This window comes from Acomys russatus, chromosome 17, assembly GCF_903995435.1.
Source record: "Acomys russatus chromosome 17, mAcoRus1.1, whole genome shotgun sequence".
Classification (NCBI taxonomy): Eukaryota; Metazoa; Chordata; class Mammalia; order Rodentia; family Muridae; genus Acomys; species Acomys russatus.
In genome coordinates this window covers 62,570,973-62,593,177 of record NC_067153.1, presented here as the reverse complement: position 1 = coordinate 62,593,177, position 22,205 = coordinate 62,570,973, and the positions used below count along the sequence as shown (strand labels likewise).

General features: G+C 49.4%; 1 protein-coding gene across 1 annotated transcript in view; it reads left to right on the top strand.

The window, feature by feature from the left end:
* The first annotated feature begins 6,955 nt into the window (after positions 1-6,955).
* The window catches only part of Galnt6 (polypeptide N-acetylgalactosaminyltransferase 6), a 37,662-nt gene continuing 22,412 nt past the window's right edge, over positions 6,956-22,205 (top strand). The window contains exons 1-2 of the mRNA XM_051160365.1: positions 6,956-7,509; positions 8,895-9,067. Of these exons, the coding sequence (XP_051016322.1) occupies positions 7,037-7,509; positions 8,895-9,067 (646 nt within the window). The 5' untranslated portion in view covers positions 6,956-7,036. The remainder of the gene's footprint in view (positions 7,510-8,894; positions 9,068-22,205) is intronic.

Sequence of the window (22,205 nt, the reverse complement as noted above, 5' to 3'; positions counted from 1 at the left end):
GCCCAAGCTTTACGCCCTCCCTCCAACCTCTCTGTGATGTTCCCACCTTCCTTCACTTGCCATTTTCTACACACTCCTCCTCCTACCCAAAGCCATCCCCTTGACCCTCCCGTCTTGCTTTGTCATCTATGGAAACTGACTTCCCTGACTAACCGTGCCCTCCTTCAAGGGGTGGCCCCCACCCCTCTTATCCCTGCAGAGTCCCCGCACATGGCGGGTCTCCCACACGTATTGGCAGAATCAGTAAGTCCTTAATATAAAGGAGGAATTTTAACAAATATTTATTTTGATTTCGTATATGGGTGTTTTGGTTTTGGTTGTGCATATGCGTGTGTACCGACGGTGGGCACACAAGAGGCCAGAAGAGGGTTCCGGATCCCCAGGAACTGGAGTTACAGATGTTTGTCAGCCGCCATGTTTGTCTTGGGCATTGAACCCAGGTCCTCTGCAAGAGCAGACAGTGCTCCCAGCCACTGAGCATCTCCCCAGCCTCAAAACAAGAATTAAAGCTTCTGTCTCCCCAGCCCAGACTGATCCTGATGGCCACTGAGTCTATGCTGGCCATGTGCCCCCAACACCAGGCTTCGTACAGGCAGGGCACTGTGGGGTGGACCAACACCGCTAAATATCTCAAGCAGAGTCACTCTGGGTTGTTGTTGTTGTTTCAATGTAGACTTAACATGTTTACTGTGGCTGGGGGGTAACTATCACACCACCAGCCCAGAGCCACTTTTAAGCAGAACATGTGAGGTGTGGCTTTGGCCAAGGAACAAGTGCCTGGGGGTAATTTCTGGGAGGCTCCACAGGGGCTATGTTGACACAATGTTCTTGTGGACCGTGCACAGTTTACCTTTGCTCATTCGAATGCTGGGTTCTCTATCCCACTATCACATTGCGCTGTGATGTTTATCTTAAGTATTTCCTTAAGTTTATGTCAACATGTCACCGCTTCTGTCTGCCTTGCCAATAAAAGCCGACTAGCCAATGCTGAGCAATAACAGGGAACAGAGTGGGACATCCTGGTCCGGTGAGGGGAGAAGAAAGAGCTGGAAGCACAAGAGGGATTGTACGTAGAGAAGACCAAGGAAGCACCAGGAGAAATGAGCCAGACCTGGGAGATGATTTTAAAGCAAGTTTAATGTGGGAAATCTCAATTGGAGCAAACTATACTAGCACGGAGGTATAGGATGACGTAATTATTGTACAGCATTGAGCTCTAGGCTAATTAAATAGATCCTGGTCTCTCTGTGTGGTTATTTGGGTATAAAGCTGGTTAAGGAATAACTGCTGATTATACTAGAATTGTAAATCAATATTAAATATTAATAATTATTTCAACAAATGGTGAACCAGCCTGGGCCTTGAATCTAAGTTTATAGCCTCAGAAGTCCTAGGTGAAAGATGGTTTCTTAGGTAAAGAGCAGGAACCAAGGACAAATGCATTTCACAAGCACTGCTCTCTGCTGCCGCCCATGGGCTCAGCTCTCCCAGAGCAGTGGCGGCTGTGGACACATGGCAGGTCGGAGAGCTGAAACTGGGAGGCAGCCTTCTAGGCAGAGCCAGGCCTAAGCTGTATGTAAATGAGAAAGCGCCGTGGCAGAGGGTGCATGGCAGAGGGCATGTGGCAGAGGGCGCGTGGCAGAGGGCATGTGGCAGAGGGCGTGTGGCAGAGGGTGCGTGGCAGAGGGCATGTGGCAGAGGGCGTGTGGCAGAGGGCGAGTGGCAGAGGGCATGTGGCAGAGGGCGTGTGGACCTTTTCTGGCTTTGTTTTTGCTGTTGTTGTCATAGAACTGGTTGCAATCTGTCTAATGGTGGTCACAGTTCTCCATGCCATCTCTACAAAACTTCAGGGAGAGAGTGGGGAGAAAGCCAAGGGATGGGAATGTGAGGTTACAGGCAGAAGAAGGGAGGAAGGAACAGGACTCTTCTCAGTAGGGTCGACGGTGGCTAGAGCACAGAGCTTTGTAGCTGCAGGTCCTTGTGAAGTCTTTTGGGAAGGACCCACCAATACACTTTTTTTAAAAAGTTTATTTATTTATTACATATACAGTGTTCTGCCTTCATGTACACCTGCAGGCCAGAAGAGGGCATAAGATCACATCATAGATGGTTGTGAGCCACCATGTGGTTGCTGGGAATTGAACTCAGGACCTCTGGAAGAGCAGCCAGTGCTCTTAACCCCTGAGCCATCTCTCCAGCCCCCCACCCTCGCCAATACACTTTAACAACACCAGATTCCAAGGAATGACAGACAGAGGTCCATCACTGCAGCCTGAGATGGCACAACTGGCCCAAAACTTAAAATTTTCATGTCTCTTTGCTTGAAAGTTTTTGGTTTTCCCTATAGTTGAAATAGAAAGGGTATTTTTGTTGTTGTTGTTTGACATTGCTAAAACATGAGATTTTAAAAGACTTTGATTGTATTTGAGATAAAAAAAAAATGTTCTGGGTGTGGTGGCACACACCTGTAATCCCAGCACTCTGGAAGGCAGAGGCCCTGGTCTACAACTTGAGTCCAGGACAGCCAAGGCTACACAGAGAGACCCTGTCTCAAAAAAATAAAACAAACAAACAATCATACAAAAAGGCATAACCACCATTCCATATGGAAAAAAAGGACAAGACAACCCAGGTACAAGATGCCTAGGGTGTACTTAAACTCTAGAAATAAAGGAATTTACGTAAAGTTTGGCTGTAAAGACACGACTACCTATTCCATGTAGAGAAAGGGGCAGGACAAAAGTAGCCACAACAAATATAAAAACCCAAGCCCAAACCTCTAAACAGGTACAAGATGCCTAGGGAATGTTTGAGAACTAAAATTAAGAGGGAGTTTATATAAAGTTTATTTTTAATGTAATGCCTTTTCTTTTTTGGGTTTTTTTTTTTTTTTTTTTTTTTTGGTTGTTTTGTTTTGTTTTGTTTTTCGAGACAGGGTTTCTCTGTGTAGCCTTGGCTATCCTGGACTCAGTTTGTAGACCAGGCTGGCCTCGAACTCACAGTGATCCACCTGCCTCTGCCTCCCGAGTGCTGGGATTAAAGGCGTGCACCACCACGCCCGGCTTGTAGTGCCTTTTCTATTGCTCAGGGCAACTGGCTTGTCTCTTTAAACGGGAGGTCTTCTCTGAGGAGGCAGGTAGCCACTCAGACTGACACAGCAGGTGCTGAGGAGCCTGGAGGAAGGCACTTTCATTTATCTAATCTTCTTTTAATTTCGATGAGATAGTGATTGTGTGTTCTTTGGCAACGGTAATATTAATGCATCTTCTTTGAGAAGGGTCAAAGTAAAACAGCCCTAAATACAAATTTTCCTTCTCCTGCTCATTCAAAGAGCAGAAAACCACCCTCAGTTGATCTGTGCACCCTGCACATCTCATGCATCTATACTCTGAGGACTGCGTAATGCTCTTGAGAAGTTATATATTTTCCAAACAGAAGAACCAGACACTGAGGACTCCAGATCAGACCTAACAGGGCATCAGAGCCTGCTCCCAGGAGAGCTCTGAAAAAGCCGCTGATTTCAATTGGTCCAGCATTTCAGACTGTCCCAAAGAGGACTTCTGTTTAAGCCTAGGATTTCTCAACATTTAGAGACTGGACCACAGATGCTTTTTCTAGCTTTCTTAACTATTTCTTCCACTTATATGTGGACTCCCAAAAAGACATTCTTCATCCAAAATCAGCGAGAAGCAGTCATAAAAAAAAAAAAAAAAAAAAAAAGGACAGCACCTGAAGGCTAGATTTTCAAAACCTACTTTATTTAGGGTCTTAAACACTTCAACCTCGCTTCTAACCCACCGACAGAGGAAGGGGAGAGAGAATGCTAACAGGAAAAACGGTTTGTGGACCTGTGTAGACGTAGTTCATTGGGCCAATTCCGCCCTGCGTTGTCAGGACCAGCAGTCCAGTCCAATAGCAAACACCAAACAGCAACACAGATCCATAGCGGTGACACGGTACAGCAGAAACAGTCAGGCTCTGCTGACTCAGCACAAGTCAGCAGAAGCAGCCAGAATCATCCAGAGAACCACAGGAAGTTCTCTGGAACATTTCTCTCTGTGAATCGAAGACCAGCATAGCAATGCAAAAAGCCTCGTCCCACTGTCTCGGTCTATTCACACTCCTTCCCATCATGTGCCCTCCTACGTGTCTGCCCCCAGCAAAACATCACATGCCCTCTCACACGACATCTTCCAGAAAAACATCACATGACACAACTGAGTCTTCAAAGAAACCAGAAACTTCCACCTCAGTCGTCCCGTTTCCCTTAAGGGGCATTGAATAGGTTCTTGGTTGTTTTCTTGGGCTATGGATGTTTATTGTCATTGGGAGTTAGTTATAAATTGTTAATGGCCTTATTCAGAGAGAAAAAGACGTTGACTCAGGGCTTTCTCCATTTTCTTTTCTCTTATTTAGGTATGGAGATAGGGGTTGAAAAGAAAGGGGAATATAGAAATATATATAGATGATAGGACAAAAGTAGATTATTGAATCTACACCTCAACTTAAGGTCTTAATTGTCACTCTCAAAGTAAGGTTATTTTTAATTCATTGATATAGAGTTTTGTATATTAGGGAAAAAATAATTTTATTTTTGAAACATTATTCAAACTTAAAGTTGGTTTTGGCACACATATATATTTCTACTCTGGCATGAGGTATTATATTCACACAACTCATTTATACTTCCAATACTTTTGTTGTTGTTGTTGTTGTTGTTGTTTTCAAAGATTTATTTATTATGTATACAGTGTGCATTAGATCACATTACAGCCTCCATGTGGTTGCTGGGGATTGCACTCAGGACCCCTGGAAGAGCAGACAGTGCTCTTATCCACTGAGCCATCTCTCCAGCCCCCCAGTACTTTTAAAACTGCTATTGCAGACTGTTTAGGATGATTAAGTGATGCAAATTAATGGACAGTCAGATTCATGGTCATGTCAAACACTATCTAATTCAGCACAGAAATATACATCCTAGATTTAACAGATAGATAGGATTCAATAGAATGGTAGGTAGGTAGGTTGGCAGATAGCTGGATAGACAGAGTCTTCAAAAACCGCAGAGACTGGGCTGGAGAGATGGCTCAGAGGTTAAGAGCACTGGCTGCTCTTCCAGAGGCCCTGAGTTCAATTCCCAGCACCCACATGGTGGCTCACAACCATCTGTAATGAGATCTGACTCCCTCTTCTGGTGTGCAGGTATACATGCAGGCAGAACACTGTATACACAATAAATAAATTAATTAAAAAAAAAAAAACAAAAACAAGAAGACCCCAGAGACCTACAGAATATGGCATTTAAGAATGGTTTTATTGCCGGGCGTGGTGGCGCACGCCTTTAATTCCAGCACTGGGGAGGCAGAGACAGGTGGATCGCTGTGAGTTCGAGGCCAGCCTGGTCTGCAAAGTGAGTCCAGGATGGCCAAGGCTACACAGAGAAACCCTGTCTCGAAAAACCAAAAAAAAAAAAAAAAAAAGAATGGTTTTATTATTTTAAAGATTCTTTGGCAACAAAACAAGTTAACTCCTGGCAACACCCAGCCTACCTCAAAGAAGATGATGAGCATCAAAAACCTCCTTTTAGAGATGGCTTCAAATGTGGCAAACAAGCCACTGGGCAAAAATGCCCTCATTTCTTCCACAGACAGAATTCTACCTGAAATGGGCAAGCTTAGATGCAGGCTGAGTCGACTGCCAAACTCTGCCAAGACAGATCAAGCAAGTCCTCAGTAGTTCCTGCCTCACAGATCTGTCTGTTGGATGTGCTGGTCCAGAAGGCTGAAGATGATGCCCCAACATTGTAGAGAATTTGGGGTGGCTGCCCAGGCACCAAACTGTCTCCGTCACTGTTTTATTTTGGAAGCTGCTAACCTGCACTTCCTGTGTACCCAGGTAATTAATTTTATGCCTTCTCAAGTCTCTGATGGGGTTGAAGACTAGATTATGCTTATATTATTATTGTTGTTGTCCGATAGTAACTACAGAAGAATCCACTTAGCCTGGCTAATTCATGCGCTTTTTTCCGTTCTTCAGAAACTGGCTTTATTGTTCTTAGCCTCTTTGGAGCGTTACCACACGCTTGTATTCACAAACGTCAACTTTTTTGTTGTTGCTTTTATTTTTGGAGACAGGGTCTCTCTGTGTAGCTTTGGCTGTCCTGGACTCACTCTGTAGACCAGGCTGGCCTCGAACTCACAGAAACAGCAATCCACCTGCCTCTGCCTCCCGAGTGCTGGGATTAAAGGCATTTGCCACCACGCCCGGCCCACAAACATCATCTTTAACATGGTCATGGTTTATACTTTTTTGGCAAATGGGAAACACTGTATCTCTGCATCTTGCCCTTTCACCCACTGGCATGTGGTTCTTTCCTTTCGCTGCTGCAGAGAGAGAGCTTCCCGGCTGCTGTTCCACAGGTTACTGCGCTTCAGCCGACTGCAGTTCGCTGCCCTGTAGACCAGCGCTAGTACAGGCATTCTAGTCCAGGCCTGCAGGGTCACACAAACCAGTTTATCTAACACACAGCGTGGCCCAAGCCTGGTGGTGCAGACCCATAATCCCAGTACGCAGGAGGCTGACGATCAGGAGTTGAAGGCTAGCCTAGGCTAATTAGCAAAATCCTATCTCAAAACCCAAATAGTCTAGGAACCGTGTTCGTGGAGTTGCCGTCGGGTCCCGCCCTCTGAAGCACGGCGCTGACCAGTGTGTTCCCGCTAAACTTTATTTGAGTGGCAAGCTGCTTCTCAAAGCCGTTTCCTCTGGGCAGGAAAGACCCAGACCCGGTTTTCTCAGTTCACAGCAAAAGGAAATTGAGGCACCAGGATGCTGCGAGCGGGCAAAGGTGATCCCACTATTCAAGCTGCGCTCAGACCCGGATCCCTAGCGCCTGCCCATCTCTGCTGTGGCTCATTTCCCTCCTGTGCTCTGTTTTCTCAGGCTGAAGACACAGGCGTGGCCAACCCAGCGCATCCAGCTGCTTCTACAGTGAGCTCCAGGACTTGGTGCTGACCCTGCTGGGGCGCCAGTTGGGAAGATGAGGAGGCTCCTTCGCCGGCGCCACATGCCCCTGCGCCTAGCCATGCTGGGCAGCGCCTTCATGCTCTTCCTCTTCATCCGGCAGAAGGACGTAAGCAACCGCGAGGAGGCCGTGGAGAAACCCTGGCTGAAGTCCCTGGTGGGCCAGAAGGACCGTGTCCTGGACCTCATGTTGGGTGCTGTGCCCAAGCTGCAGATCAGAGCTCCGGGACCGCAAGAGCCGCTGGTCTCCACAAACCAGTCCTGCCTCCCAGGCTTCTACACCCCTGCTGAGCTGAAGCCCTTCTGGGAACGGCCACCTCAGGACCCCAACAGCCCCGGGGCAGATGGAAAAGCATTTCAGAAGAGAGAGTGGACCCCTCTAGAGACCCAGGAAAGGGAAGAGGGCTATAAGAAGCATTGTTTCAATGCCTTTGCCAGTGACCGTATCTCCCTGCAGAGGTCCCTGGGGCCAGACACGCGGCCTCCTGAGTAAGTAGCACCCAGAACTCTCAGCGGAGACCAGAGCTCTCCCAGAAGTGTGGCAGGAGGGCTGTGGTCACTGGCCAGTTGTCAGGAAGAAAGCTAACGGGGATTTGAGATAAGACAGGGATTTCCTTTCTGCCCACTTTTCTTCTGCTAGCCCATTGCTCTGATCCCAGGGTCTGGAGTTCAGGAGCACCGTGGTCCAGCAGAGGCCCAGATGGACCCGTGAGACTAAAATGCAGTTTATGGAGGGAACAGGACACAGAAGAAGGAAGCCAGGGCTGAAGACCAGGATCTGGCACGGGGCCCTGGGAGGGGCTGGGACAGAGCTGTGGTTTCTGCAGCCCTGCCCCCAAGATACCGAGCCTGTCATCTGGGCTTCTGATGAGAAAGGGGACAGTTCCTGACTGCTACTGTAGTAATAGGGAAAACCACCCACTGTGCTCATGTGTGTCCTGATAAAAGTTTGTTTGTTTGTGTTTGTTATTTGTTTTGGTTTTTATTTGTTTCTTCCACGCTTAGCTGTTGTCCTTTTCAACTAAATAATTAGTTGAAGAGAAATAAGACTCTGATCTAAAAGTCATGACCCTTTAGGGCTGCGAGCCTGGTGCCCCTCAGGCAGGAACTTCCGGGCGAAGAAGGCTGTTGCCACGGGGGCAGCCACTTCAGGAAGCTGAGGAAGCTCCCTGGCAGGCCCGGAGAACATCTCCCTGTCAAGCAGGAAGGAATCAGGGTGTCACCGAGACTGGGTCTGATATGGCAAATCTACCATGCCAGCACTTCAGGGGCTGAGGCAGGAGGGTTGCAGGCGTGAGACCAGCCTGGTTTACAGTGGGAGACCCTGTCTCCACAAAACAAAAATGGTGTGCAGTTGTGTGGTCCTTGAGATCCAGGGCCCCGCTCCTTACAGTGTCCAGATGACAGGATGGCCAGTAGTCACACCATGGTTGCCGGAGAAAACGATGAGGGACCAGTCCCTAGAAATTGCCAGTGTTGGTAGAGTCAGATCACAGGGTTCCAGGAAGGGCTTAGAGGGGGAAGTGTGAATTACAACTCTCAGGGAAGGCCTTCTCCTCACACTGTCCTCAAATGAACATTTGCCCTTAATGACTCAGCCCTCTGGGACCTCTGGACCGGATCACACCTGACACAGTGTCCAAGGTGCCGAGTGAGTCAGCCACGGGAACACCTAGAGAGCAAAGTACAGAATTTGGGGGGAGGGGCAGGGGTACCTGAGCATTGCCTTAGGACACTGAGCTAGCTCAGGGCGTGGCTTTAGTGGGGGGCTTTAGCTCCAGGGTCGGGTGGGGTGGTGGTTAGGGAGCTTCAGCTGGAGCTCCTCCCCTCCCCCCAGGACTTAGTGAGCTGTGTCCATCCTTCCGTCCTTCCAGGTGCGTTGACCAGAAGTTCCGGCGTTGCCCACCACTGCCCAGCACCAGTGTGATTATTGTGTTCCACAACGAAGCCTGGTCCACTCTGCTGCGCACAGTGTACAGTGTCCTGCACACCAGCCCTGCCATCTTGCTGAAGGAAATCATCCTGGTGGATGATGCCAGTACAGATGGTGAGGCTGGCGGGTCTGAGGAGGGGTGAGGCTGGCGGGTCTGAGGAGGGGTGAGGCTGGCGGGTCTGAGGAGGGGTGAGGCTGGCGGGTCTGAGGAGGGGTGAGGCTGGCGGGTCGGAGGAGGGGTGGGGCTCAGGGCACGCTGAGGAAGGCAGGCCCTCTCCAGGGATCTGGCCTGCTGTCACAAAGGGCAGGAGCAGGAAGAAGGCAGGTAGGGACAGAACATACAGGCCACGTTCCCAGAGCCTGGAACCCGTCCACAGTACACAGAGCAGCGTGGGCCTCCTGGTCCGCTGTCCCCTACTGCTGTCACACACAAACTCAGAAGGGAAGGGAGGGAGCCAGCAAGGTGGCTTGACAGGTAAATGTGCTGGCTGCCAAGCCTGGCTCCCTGAATCTGAACCCCGAGACCCACATTCTGCCAACTGTGTCTGAGGGCTGTGGTGTGGGTGTGTATATAGATAGGTGTGTGCGCACACACACACACACACACACACACACACACACACACACACACACACACACGGAAAGATAGGAAGAAGGAAAGGCAGGGCAGGGCAGGCAGCAGCTGGGAGGGCCTTCCTCCAGATCGCTCCTCTGATGACTTGCTCTTGGAAATCCTTTCTACCCTAGTCATTAACAGGGCAGGTTGATCACCATCTTTTACCCTCCATAGTATCCTGTACCTGGCTCTGACCTGGGCATGGGTCAGAGAAACAAAAACAAAAACAAGCAAACAAACAAACAAAACAGTGGTTCCCTGACAAGACTAATGAATGTTTTAGAGCACATGAGAGCAGGGCCATAACACTCCTTTAGCGGATCTGAAGTGACGCAGGCTTGAAAGTTCAACTCAAATTCCAGCTCTGGCTCTGCACTGGGCCTCACTCGGCTCAGTTTCCTTTTCTCCAAATGGGCACACTTGATTGACCGTTTCCTATGGTAGATGCCAGGTGTGAAATAGGTGGCAGATACAGTTCAAGACTGGCATCTCATGAGAGCTCCATTTGTTTCAGTTTCTTGTACTCATTGTGAGGAGAGAGTACATTGTGAGAGTGTGCGGCCGGGAGATGCTCTCTGCCTGCCTGTGCTAGCTGGGCCGCGAGGGCTGTGTCTGAGGAAGGAACAGCCCATGGAGGCCATTCCTGCGAGAGAGAGACGGTGGCAAGCAGAGTGCCAGAGATGTGAGGGACGCAGAATGTGGCTGAAGTTTAGGTTTGTCCTAGGACGTCAGATAGAAAGGAGGCTGGGGTTTGGGTTTTGTTTGTTGAGGCGCTGGGATCAAACTGAGGACTTTGCGCTGTACACAGGTTCTCTCCCCTGGCATGGCTTCTTTTCCTCTTGCTGTGATAAAATACCCTGACAAGAGTCTGGAGAGCTGGCTCAGCTGTTAAGAGCCCTGGCTGCTCTTCCGGAGGACCCAGGTTTGACTTCCAGCACCCACATGGCCGCTCACAACCCTCTGGAACTCCAGTCCTAAGGGATCCGATGCTTCTTCTGAACTTCATTGTACATGGTTCACGGGCATACGTGCAGGCAGAACACCAAGATACACGGGAAAAAACAAGTCTTAAAAAAAAAAAAATACTCCAACTAAAGTAATTCAGGAAGAGACGGTTAGTTTGCTTTCAGTTCACCGTTACAGTTCTCTGTGGTGGGGGAACTCACAGCAGCTGGTGCCAGGGGCAGCCAGGCACACACACTCAAGGAGCAGAGAGCAGGCTGGCTCTGCTCAGCTCCTGTCCTCCTCCTCCTCCTCCTCCTCCTCCTCCTCCTCCTCCTCCTCCTCCTCCTCCTCCTCCTCCTCCTCCTCCTCCAGTACGGGCCAAGGAAAATGTCACCCAATGTGCGTGACTCTTCCTGCTTTGGTTAACTTGACCGAGTAATTCCTCATTGGCATGCACACCGGCATGCCAGGCCAGCACGCCCAGAGACCCATCCCTGGTGATTCTAAAACCATCAGATGTTCGAAAGTGACATTGTTGCCAGGATCATGCTTCATGCCACTGCCAGAGTCTCAGGCTCTCCAACATTCCCCACCCCCCCGCCTCCCCCACTCCTGCTCTGGGCTGGGAAGGATGATGGGAGAGGATGAGGGAGGGCGGTGAAAGAGGGACCCAGGATGAGCACACTAAGCCCTCCCGTCCAGGAGCTCTCTTTTTCCCAGAGAAGACAGGCTCTCGGCCACCCAAGCATTGGGGTTGCAGCCAGTCTGGTAGGCACCTCAGGCTTCTGGAAGGGGAGGGGCTTGCTACCAACAACGTTCATAATGGTGGGCTCCTGGAAAAGCAAAACCAAACACTTTGTTTTTTCCCGTGTCCCACGCTCAAAGTTGGCCCACACCTTTAGTGCCAGCACTTGGCAGGCAGAGGCGGGCCTGGTGCCCCCTCTTAATCACAGCTGATCCTTTAGCCCCAGCTGAGCAAGCACCCGGTGTGCTAGCAAGCAGAGATCTCGCCTGGATGGTTCTGGCCTCCCGTCCATCACAGGAAGCCTTCAGCGCTTGACCAGAACCACAGATTCTCAAAACACGGAAGGACCCCAGTGTCATCCATAAGGGAGCCTCAGACTTCCCTCTGGCTTCACAAGCCAGGCTCCCACCATCGGCGCTGCTCTCACACTGTCCTCTACGGTCCCACAACAGCTCATGAAGCTCTCAATGGCCTTTCGAGCCAAGGCTCCGGAGTTCCTTCCACACTCCTCCGGAAACACACGGTCAGGTCTGTCACCCCAACAGCCCACTCCTGACACCAGTCTCTGTCTTAGTTGGGATTTCTATTGCTGCGGTAAAGCACCCCGACCCAAAGCATCTTGGGAAGGAGAGGATTTATTTCAGACTACAGTTGCCTGTAGTGAAGGGAACCCAGAAGAGGGAACTGAAGCCCAGGCCACAGGGGGACACTGCTTACTGGTTTGCCTTGCGCAGCTTGCTCACCCTGCTTATAGAGGCCAGGACCGCCTGACCAGGGGTGGCACCACCCACGGTGGATCACTAATTAAGAAAATGTCCCGTAGGCTTCTGTCTGCAGCCACTATTATGGAGGCATTTTCTCAATTGTGGATCCTTCTCAGATAACTCTAAGTTTGTGTCAAGTGGAGAAAAAAAGGAAAATAAAGAAAGGAAGGGGCCGGGCAGTGGTGGTGCATGTCTTTAATCCCAGTACTTGGGAGGGAGCCACAGCGTCTGTGAGTTTGAGGCCAGCCTGGTCTACAAAGAGAGTCCAGGACAGCCGGGGCTCTGTTACACAGAGAAACTCTGTCTTGGGAAGAAAAAAAGAAAGAAAGAAAGGAAGGAAGGAAGGAAGGAAGGAAGGAAGGAAGGAAGGAAGAGAAAGACCAACCAGGACATTACTTTGTCATAGCAGTCAGCAGGCCTGTGTCCAGGTGTGCGCGTATGTGTGTGTGTGTGTGTGTGTGTGTGTGTGTGTGTGTGTGATTTTTTTCTTTTTGGTTTTTCGAGACAGGGGTTTCTCTGTGTAGCCCTGGCTATCCTTGACTTTGTAAACCAGGCTGGCCTGGAACTCACAGAGATCCACCTGCCTCTGCCTCCCAAGTGCTGGGATCACAAGCATGGGCCACTGTGCCCGGCTATAATTTTTTTGTTATATGTATTGTATATGTGCGCCCCTGTGGGGGTATGTGCATATGGGTGCAGGTGCCCTAGGAGGCCAGAGGATCCCCTGGACATAGAATTACCGATGGTTTGGGCAACATCGGACGTGGACGTTGGGATCCAGACTGGGGACCTCAAGAAGTGCAGAACATGCTTGTATACATGGACCCATCTCCAGACCCCAGACCCGGGCTCTCTCTGGTCCCCTCCTACGTTTGCCCTGGACTCCTTCTTCTTCTTCTTCTCCTTCTCCTTCTCCTTCTCCTTCTTCTTCTTCTTCTCCTTCTCCTTCTTCTTCTTCTTCTCCTTCTCCTTCTCCTTCTCCTTCTTCTTCTTCTTCTTCTTTTCCCATCTGTATATTAGTGTCTCCCCTGAATCTCTGCCTGTGTACCGTGTGTGCACCTAGCTCCCTTGGAGGCCAGAAGATCCCCCTGGACCTGGAGTTAGAGGTGACTGAGTCTCCTTCTGGGTGCTGGGAATCAGAGCTCGGTCCTTTGCAGAGCATCCGGAGTTCTTAACCCCTGAGCATGCCTCCAGCCTTGCACACTCATCCTTTTGTTTGGTTGGTTGGTTGGTTGTTGGTTTTGTTTTGTTTTTTTTGTTTTTGTTTTTTTTTTTTGTTTTTTTGTTTTTTTTTTTGAGACAGGGTTTCTCTGTGTAGCCTTGACTATCCTGGACTTGCTTTGTAGACCAGGCTGGCCTCGCACACTCATTCTTAAGGCTGCTTCTATCATCTCTAAATTCCCACCAGGGAACTCTAGGTCCTGCTTTGAGAATGTGTGTTGTCCTCGCTGGCTGGAGAGATGCCTTTGCCCACAGTGACATCCACTGCCACCGCATCTCTGCATGTAATCCTAGGGACGCTGTTCGTGCTATGAGAAGCATCCCTCCCTGGGGCCCCTCAGACTCCAGGAAGACTCTTTGTTCTGTGCACAGAACAGAAAAGCCGTGGGGGCAGCAACCCCTGCCTGTCCATCCACACAGGATACAGTTTCCCACACCTTTGACTGTTAGATCAGATTAGCTGGCTCTCCTTACACACACAAAAAGGGCGGTGTATGTCTGTGAAGGACATTGTGCCTGACCTCTGTCCTTCTGCCCAGGTGCCCCACGGCAGCCCTGTAACCGGGATTATATGGGTACTTGATACTTGGGGGAGGAGCCCTTATGCCAGCCTGGGGGCTTTTTTATTCCCTGCCACAAATCAGAACCAGAGCCCAGACTACACTCCTGACTGCTCGATCTTCTTGGAGCTTGATTTTTTTTTTTTTTTTAGTTGAAGACACAGACAATTTTTAGATTTTATGTGTGTATGAGTGTCTTGCCTGCGTGTATGTAAGTGTACATACCTTGTACATACCTGGTACCCATGAAGGCCAGAGAAGGACATTGGATCCCCTAGAACAGGAGTTGAGGATGGTTGTGAGCCACCATGTAGTGCTAGAAACCAAACCCAGGTCCTCTGCAAGAGCAGCAAGTGCTCTTAACTGATGGGCTAGCTTTCTAATACCTTTATTTATTTTTTATTTTTTTAAAAAAGATCTTGGCCGGGCAGTGGTAGTGTACGCCTTTAATCCCAGCACTCGGGAGGCAGAGGCAGGTGGATCACTGAGTTCGAGGCCAGCCTGGTCTACAAAGTGAGTCCAGGACAGCCAGGGCTACACAGAGAAACCCTGTCTCAAACCCCCCCCCAAAAAAATCTTATCTTTATTTATGTAAGTGTAATTTGTTTGTGTGTGGACATGTGTATGAGAGTGTAGTGCCCATAGAGGCAAGAAGGGGGTTGGAGGTCAGGCTGCAGGCAGTTGTTAGCCGCCTGAAGTGGCTTCTGGGAACCAGAGTAGCACAGGTTCTAACCACTGCGCCATCTCTCCAGCTCCCAGAAGATGATTTTACACAGTGGTGAGTCAGGACAGATCTTCAGCAAAGACATCAGGGAAGGCCACTCAGGAGTCCCACAGAAAAAACAGGAGCCAGTGCAAAGCCCCTCAGGCGAGGTATGTGGTGAGAGAGCAGGCTGGTATGGCAGAAAGGAAGTGGGCACAGCAGCCAAAAACGAGAACACAAAAGCTTAGGGAAGAGCAAGGGTGATTCACAAGACTGTGTAAAGAATGGTGGGTAAGTGTGCTTCTCTTGTGTGTAAGTGTGCTTCTCTTGTGTGTAAGTGTGCTTCTCTTGTGGGTGAGTGTGCTTCTCTTGTGGGTGAGTGTGTTTCTCTTGTGGGTGAGTGTGCTTCTCTTGTGGGTGAGTGTGCTTCTCTTGTGTGTAAGTGTGCTTCTCTTGTGGGTGAGTGTGTTTCTCTTGTGGGTAAGTGTGCTTCTCTTGTGGGTGAGTGTGCTTCTCTTGTGGGTGAGTGTGTTTCTCTTGTGGGTAAGTGTGCTTCTCTGGTGGGTGAGTGTGCTTCTCTTGTGGATGAGTGTGCTTCTCTCCTGGGTAAGTGTGCTTCTCTTGTGAACTGGGCACAATATAAGAGGTGACAGCGCCATTTCTTGTTTACTTCTGTGTGTGTGTGTGTGTGTATGTGTGTGTGTGTGTATGTGTGTGTGTGTGTGTTTCAAGACAGTTTCACTATGTAGCCCTGGCATAATGTAAGAGGGGCCAACATCATTTTTGTTTTACTTATTTGTTGTTGTTGTCATTATTCAAGACACAGTTTCTCTCTGTTAGCTTGGCAGTCCCCTAGGCTCACTCTGTAGACCAGGCTGGCCTCGAACTCACAGAGATCTGCCTGCCTCTGCCTCCCCAGTGCTGGGATTAAAGGCGTGCGCCACCACGCCTGGCTTTACTTTTATTTTTAATATATACATTTATTTGTTTTAAAGATATGAGCAGCTCCTTTTTTGTGTACGTGATGCTGATAATCGAACCCGGGACCTTACTTCTCCATCTTCACTACATGTTTCTCTCTCTTCTTAAAAATGATTTCACTAAGCCAGATGTGCTGGCTCAGGCTCTTAGTCCTCACTCAGGAGGCTGAGGCAGGCAGGTCTCAGTGACGAAGGACAGCCAGGGCTATTTAGCTATTGAGTTCTAAGGCTAAGTAGAGAAACTGTCTCAAAAATTTTTTTCTGCACTGGTACGTGTGTGTGCGTGCACACACGCTTGTGCTTGAGTACAGGTACACATGGCATGGTGCCTGTATGGAGGTCAGAGGTCAACTTTCGGGTACTTTTGTCCTCCTCTGACTCCTGCCTCTGCTTCCCATCTCTCTGCATTAGTTCGGACAGTACAGATGCATGCCGCCACACCTGCCACCACACCTGCCCCCACACCTGCCCCCACACCTGCCCCTACACCTGCCCCCACACCTGCCGCCACACCTGCCCCCCACACCTGCCCCCACACCTGCCGCCACACCTGCCCCCACACCTGCTCCTACACCTGCCCCCACACCTGCCGCCACACCTGCCCCCACACCTGCTCCCACACCTGCCCCTACACCTGCCCCCACACCTGCCCCCACACCTGCCCCTACACCTGCCCCCACACCTGCCGCCACACCTGCCCCCCACACCTGCCCCCACACCTGCCGCCACACCTGCCCCCACACCTGCTCCTACACTGCCCCCACACCTGCCGCCACACCTGCCCCCACACCTGCTCCCACACCTGCCCCTACACCTGCCCCCATACCTGCCCCCACACCTGCCGCCGATCTGCCGCCACACCTGCCCCCACACCTGCCCTTACACCTGCCCCCACACCTGCCGCCACAATGCCCCCATACATGTCCCCACACCTGCCCCCACACCTGCCCCCACTCCTGCCCCCACACCTGCTCCTACACCTGCCCCCACACCTGCCCCACACCTGCCCCTACACCTGCTGCCACACCTGCTTTTACACCTGCCCCCACACCTGCCCCCACACCTGCCCCTACACCTGCCCCACACCTGCTGGCACACCTGCTTTTACACCTGCCCCCACACCTGCCCCACACCTGTCCCCACACCTGCCCCTACACCTGTCCCCACACCTGCCCCTACACCTGCCCCCACACCTGCCCCACACCTGCTGGCACACCTGGCGCTTTCCCACATGAGTGCTGAGGATCGAATTCATGTCAGCAGCACTGTGCTTTCTCTCTCTGAACCATCCCACAGGCCACATCTTTACCATTTTTAAGTGAACAGCCCTGTGCGCATTCAAACCACAGCCCCTGCCTGCCACCTTTCGCCCTTCTCCTGTGAGTTTGACCTCTCTAGCATCTCATCAAACTGAAACCATACGGCATTTGTCTTAGGGGCCTGGCTTCTTGAACATTCCACAGTATCTTCAAGATCTGTCTGTGGGGCACGCATCACAATTCTGTTTCTTTCGAGGCTGAGTAATAGTCCCCTGTGTAGGGAGCTATCCACCATCCTGCTTGTGTAACTACACACCAGCCTGCTTGTGTAACTACACACCATCCCGCTTGTGTAACTACACACCATCCTGCTTGTGTAACTACACACCATCCTGCTTGTGTAACTACACACCATCCTGCTTGTGTAACTACACACCATCCTGCTTGTGTAACTATCCACCATCCTGCTTGTGTAACTACACACCATTCTGCTGTGTAACTATCCACCTTCCTGCTGTGTAACTACACACCTTCCTGCTTGTGTAACTACACACCATCCTGCTTGTGTAACTATCCACCATCCTGCTTGTGTAACTACACACTATCCTGCTTGTGTAACTACACACCATCCTGCTTGTGTAACTACACACCATCCTCCTTGTGTAACTACACACCATCCTGCTTGTGTAACTACACACCATCCTGCTTGTGTAACTACACACCATCCTCCTTGTGTAACTACACACCATCCTGCTGTGTAACTATCCACCTTCCTGCTGTGTAACTACACACCTTCCTGCTTGTGTAACTACACACCATCCTGCTTGTGTAACTACACACCATCCTGCTTGTGTAACTACACACCATCCTGCTTGTGTAACTACACACCATCCTGCTTGTGTAACTACACACATCCTGCTGTGTAACTACACACCATCCTGCTTGTGTAACTACACACCATCCTGCTTGTGTAACTACACACCATCCTGCTTGTGTAAACTACACACCATCCTGCTTGTGTAACTACACACATCCTGCTTGTGTAACTACACACCATCCTGCTTGTGTAAACTATCCACCATCCTGCTTGTGTAACTACACACCATCCTGCTGTGTAACTACACACCATCCTGCTTGTGTAACTACACACCATCCTGCTTGTGTAACTATCCACCATCCTGCTTGTGTAACTACACACCATCCTGCTTGTGTAACTACACACCATCCTGCTTGTGTAACTACACACCATCCTGCTTGTGTAACTACACACCATCCTGCTTGTGTAACTATCCACCATCCTGCTTGTGTAACTACACACCATCCTGCTTGTGTAACTACACACCATCCTCCTTGTGTAACTACACACCATCCTGCTTGTGTAACTATCCACCATCCTGCTTGTGTAACTACACACCATCCTGCTGTGTAACTATCCACCATCCTGCTTGTGTAACTACACACCATCCTGCTTGTGTAACTACACACCATCCTGCTGTGTAACTACACACCATCCTGCTTGTGTAACTATCCACCATCCTGCTTGTGTAACTATCCACCATCCTGCTTGTGTAACTACACACCATCCTGCTGTGTAACTACACACCATCCTGCTTGTGTAACTACACACCATCCTGTTTGTGTAACTATCCACCATCCTGCTTGTGTAACTACACACCATCCTGCTTGTGTAACTACACACCATCCTGCTTGTGTAACTACACACCATCCTGCTTGTGTAACTACACACCATCCTGCTTGTGTAACTACACACCATCCTGCTTGTGTAACTACACACCATCCTGCTTGTGTAACTACACACCATCCTGCTGTGTAACTATCCACCTTCCTGCTGTGTAACTACACACCATCCTGCTGTGTAACTACACACCATCCTGCTTGTGTAACTATCCATCATCCTGCTTGTGTAACTACACACCATCCTGCTTGTGTAACTACACACCATCCTGCTTGTGTAACTACACACCATCCTGCTTGTGTAACTACACACCATCCTGCTGTGTAACTATCCACCTTCCTGCGTGTAACTACACACCATCCTGCTGTGTAACTACACACCATCCTGCTTGTGTAACTATCCACCATCCTGCTTGTGTAACTACCACCATCCTGCTTGTGTAACTACACACCATCCTGCTGTGTAACTACACACCATCCTGCTTGTGTAACTACACACCATCCTGCTTGTGTAACTACACACCATCCTGCTTGTGTAACTACACACCATCCTGCTGTGTAACTACACACCATCCTGCTTGTGTAACTACACACCAGCCTGCTTGTGTAACTACACACCATCCTGCTTGTGTAACTATCCACCATCCTGCTTGGTAACTACACACCATCCTGCTTGTGTAACTACACACCATCCTGCTTGTGTAACTACACACCATCCTGCTTGTGTAACTACACACCATCCTCCTGTGTAACTACACACCATCCTGCTTGTGTAACTACACACCATCCTGCTGTGTAACTACACACCCATCCCCTTGTGTAACTACACACCATCCTGCTTGTGTAACTATCCACCTTCCTGCTGTGTAACTACACACCATCCTGCTGTGTAACTATCCACCTTCCTGCTGTGTAACTACACACCATCCTGCTTGTGTAACTACACACCATCCTCCTTGTGTAACTACCACACCACTGCTGTGTAACTACACACCATCCTGCTTGTGTAACTAACACACCATCCTGCTGTGTAAACTACACACATCCTGCTTGTGTAACTATCCACCATCCTGCTTGTGTAACTACACACCATCCTGCTTGTGTAACTACACACCCTCTCTTGCTGTGTAACTATACACCATCCTGCTGTGTAACTACACACCATCCTGCTTGTGTAACTACACACCAGCCTGCTGTGTAACTACACACCATCCTGCTTGTGAACTACACACCATCCTGCTTGTGTGTAAACTACACACCATCCTGCTTGTGTACTACACACCATCCTGCTTGTGTAACTACACACCATCCTGCTTGTGTAACTACACCACCATCCTGATTGTGTAACTACACACATCCTGCTTGTGTAACTATACACCATCCTGCTTGTGTAACTATACACAATCCTGCTTGTGTAACTATCCACCATCCTGCTTGTGTAACTACCACATCTGCTTGTGTAATATCCACCATCCTGCTTGTGACAACACACATCCTGCTTGTGTAACTATACACCATCTGCGTGTAACTACACACCATCCTGCTTGTGTAACTACACACCAGCCTGCTTGTGTAACTACACACCATCCTGCTTGTGTAACTACACACCAGCTGCTTGTGTAACTACACACCATCCTCCTTGTGTAACTACACACCATCCTGCTTGTGTAAACTATCCACCATCCTGCTTGTGTAACTACACACCATCCTGCTTGTGTAACTACACACCATCCTGCTTGTGTAACTACACACCATCCTGCTTGTGTAACTACACACCATCCTGCTGTGTAACTATCCACCTTCCTGCTGTGTAACTATCCACCTTCCTGCTGTGTAACTACACACCATCCTCCTTGTGTAACTACACACCATCCTGCTGTGTAACTACACACCATCCTGCTTGTGTAACTACACACCATCCTGCTGTGTAACTACACACCATCCTGCTTGCGTAACTACACACCATCCTGCTTGTGTAACTACACACCATCCTGCTGTGTAACTACACACCATCCTGCTGTGTAACTACACACCATCCTGCTTGTGTAACTACACACCATCCTGCTTGTGTAACTACACACCATCCTGCTTGTGTAACTACACACCATCCTGCTTGTGTAACTACACACCATCCTGCTGTGTAACTATCCACCATCCTGCTTGTGTAACTACACACCATCCTGCTTGTGTAACTACACACCATCCTCCTTGTGTAACTACACACCATCCTGCTTGTGTAACTATCCACCATCCTGCTTGTGTAACTACACACCATCCTCCTTGTGTAACTACACACCTTCCTGCTGTGTAACTATCCACCATCCTGCTTGTGTAACTACACACCATCCTGCTGTGTAACTACACACCATCCTGCTTGTGTAACTACACACCATCCTGCTTGTGTAACTACACACCATCCTGCTGTGTAACTACACACCATCCTGCTTGTGTAACTACACACCATCCTGCTTGTGTAACTATCCACCATCCTGCTTGTGTAACTACACACCATCCTGCTTGTGTAACTACACACCATCCTCCTTGTGTAACTACACACCATCCTGCTTGTGTAACTATCCACCATCCTACTTGTGTAACTACACACCATCCTGCTTGTGTAACTATCCACCATCCTGCTTGTGTAACTACACACCATCCTGCTTGTGTAACTATCCACCATCCTGCTTGTGTAACTACACACCATCCTGCTTGTGTAACTATCCACCATCCTGCTGTGTAACTACACACCATCCTGCTGTGTAACTACACACCATCCTGCTTGTGTAACTACACACCATCCTGCTGTGTAACTACACACCATCCTGCTTGTGTAACTACACACCATCCTGCTTGTGTAACTACACACCATCCTGCTTGTGTAACTACACACAATCCTGCTTGTGTAACTACACACCATCCTGCTGTGTAACTACACACCATCCTGCTGTGTAACTACACACCATCCTGCTTGTGTAACTATCCACCATCCTGCTGTGTAACTATACACAATCCTGCTGTGTAACTACACACCATCCTGCTGTATAACTACACACCATCCTGCTGTGTAACTATACACCTTCCTGCTGTGCATTCATACGTTGGTGGCATTTAGAAGGCCTCGCCAGTGCCTGATGAATACCCCTGCTATGAACAGTGTGCAAATATCTGTTTCAGTCCCTGTTTTGACTTCTTTTTGATCAGTACCCAGAAGAAAATTGCTGGATTATATTTGATAATTCTGCAGTGGGTTGTTGTTGTTGTTGTTGCTTTTTTCAAGACAGGATCACTCTGTGTACCCTTGGCTGTCCTGGATTCACTGGATTCGCTTTGTAAACCGGGCTGGCCTGAAACTCAGAGAGATCCTCCTGCCTCTGCCTCCCAAGTGCTGGAATTAAAGGCATGTGCCACCACGCCTGGCCTGGGGTGGGTTTTTTGTTTTGTTTTGTTTTCTTTTCAGTTTTTGGTTTTGGTTTCGTGACAGTGTTTCTCTGTGTAGCCTTAGCTGTCCTGGACTTGCTTTGTAGACCAAGCTGGCCTTGAACTAACAGATCCGCCTGCCTCTGCCTCCTGAGTGCTTGGATTACAGGTGTGCTGGGCCAGAGTGTCTGGTGTTTAATTTTTTTTTAATCCCTTTTTGTTATTTGGTTGGATTTTTTCAAGTGTTGGCAACCGAACCTACGACTTTGCATTTTCTAGACAAATGATCTACTACTGAGGTAAAGCCTTCACTCTGTTTTTTGTTTGGGGATTTCTTTCTTTCTTTC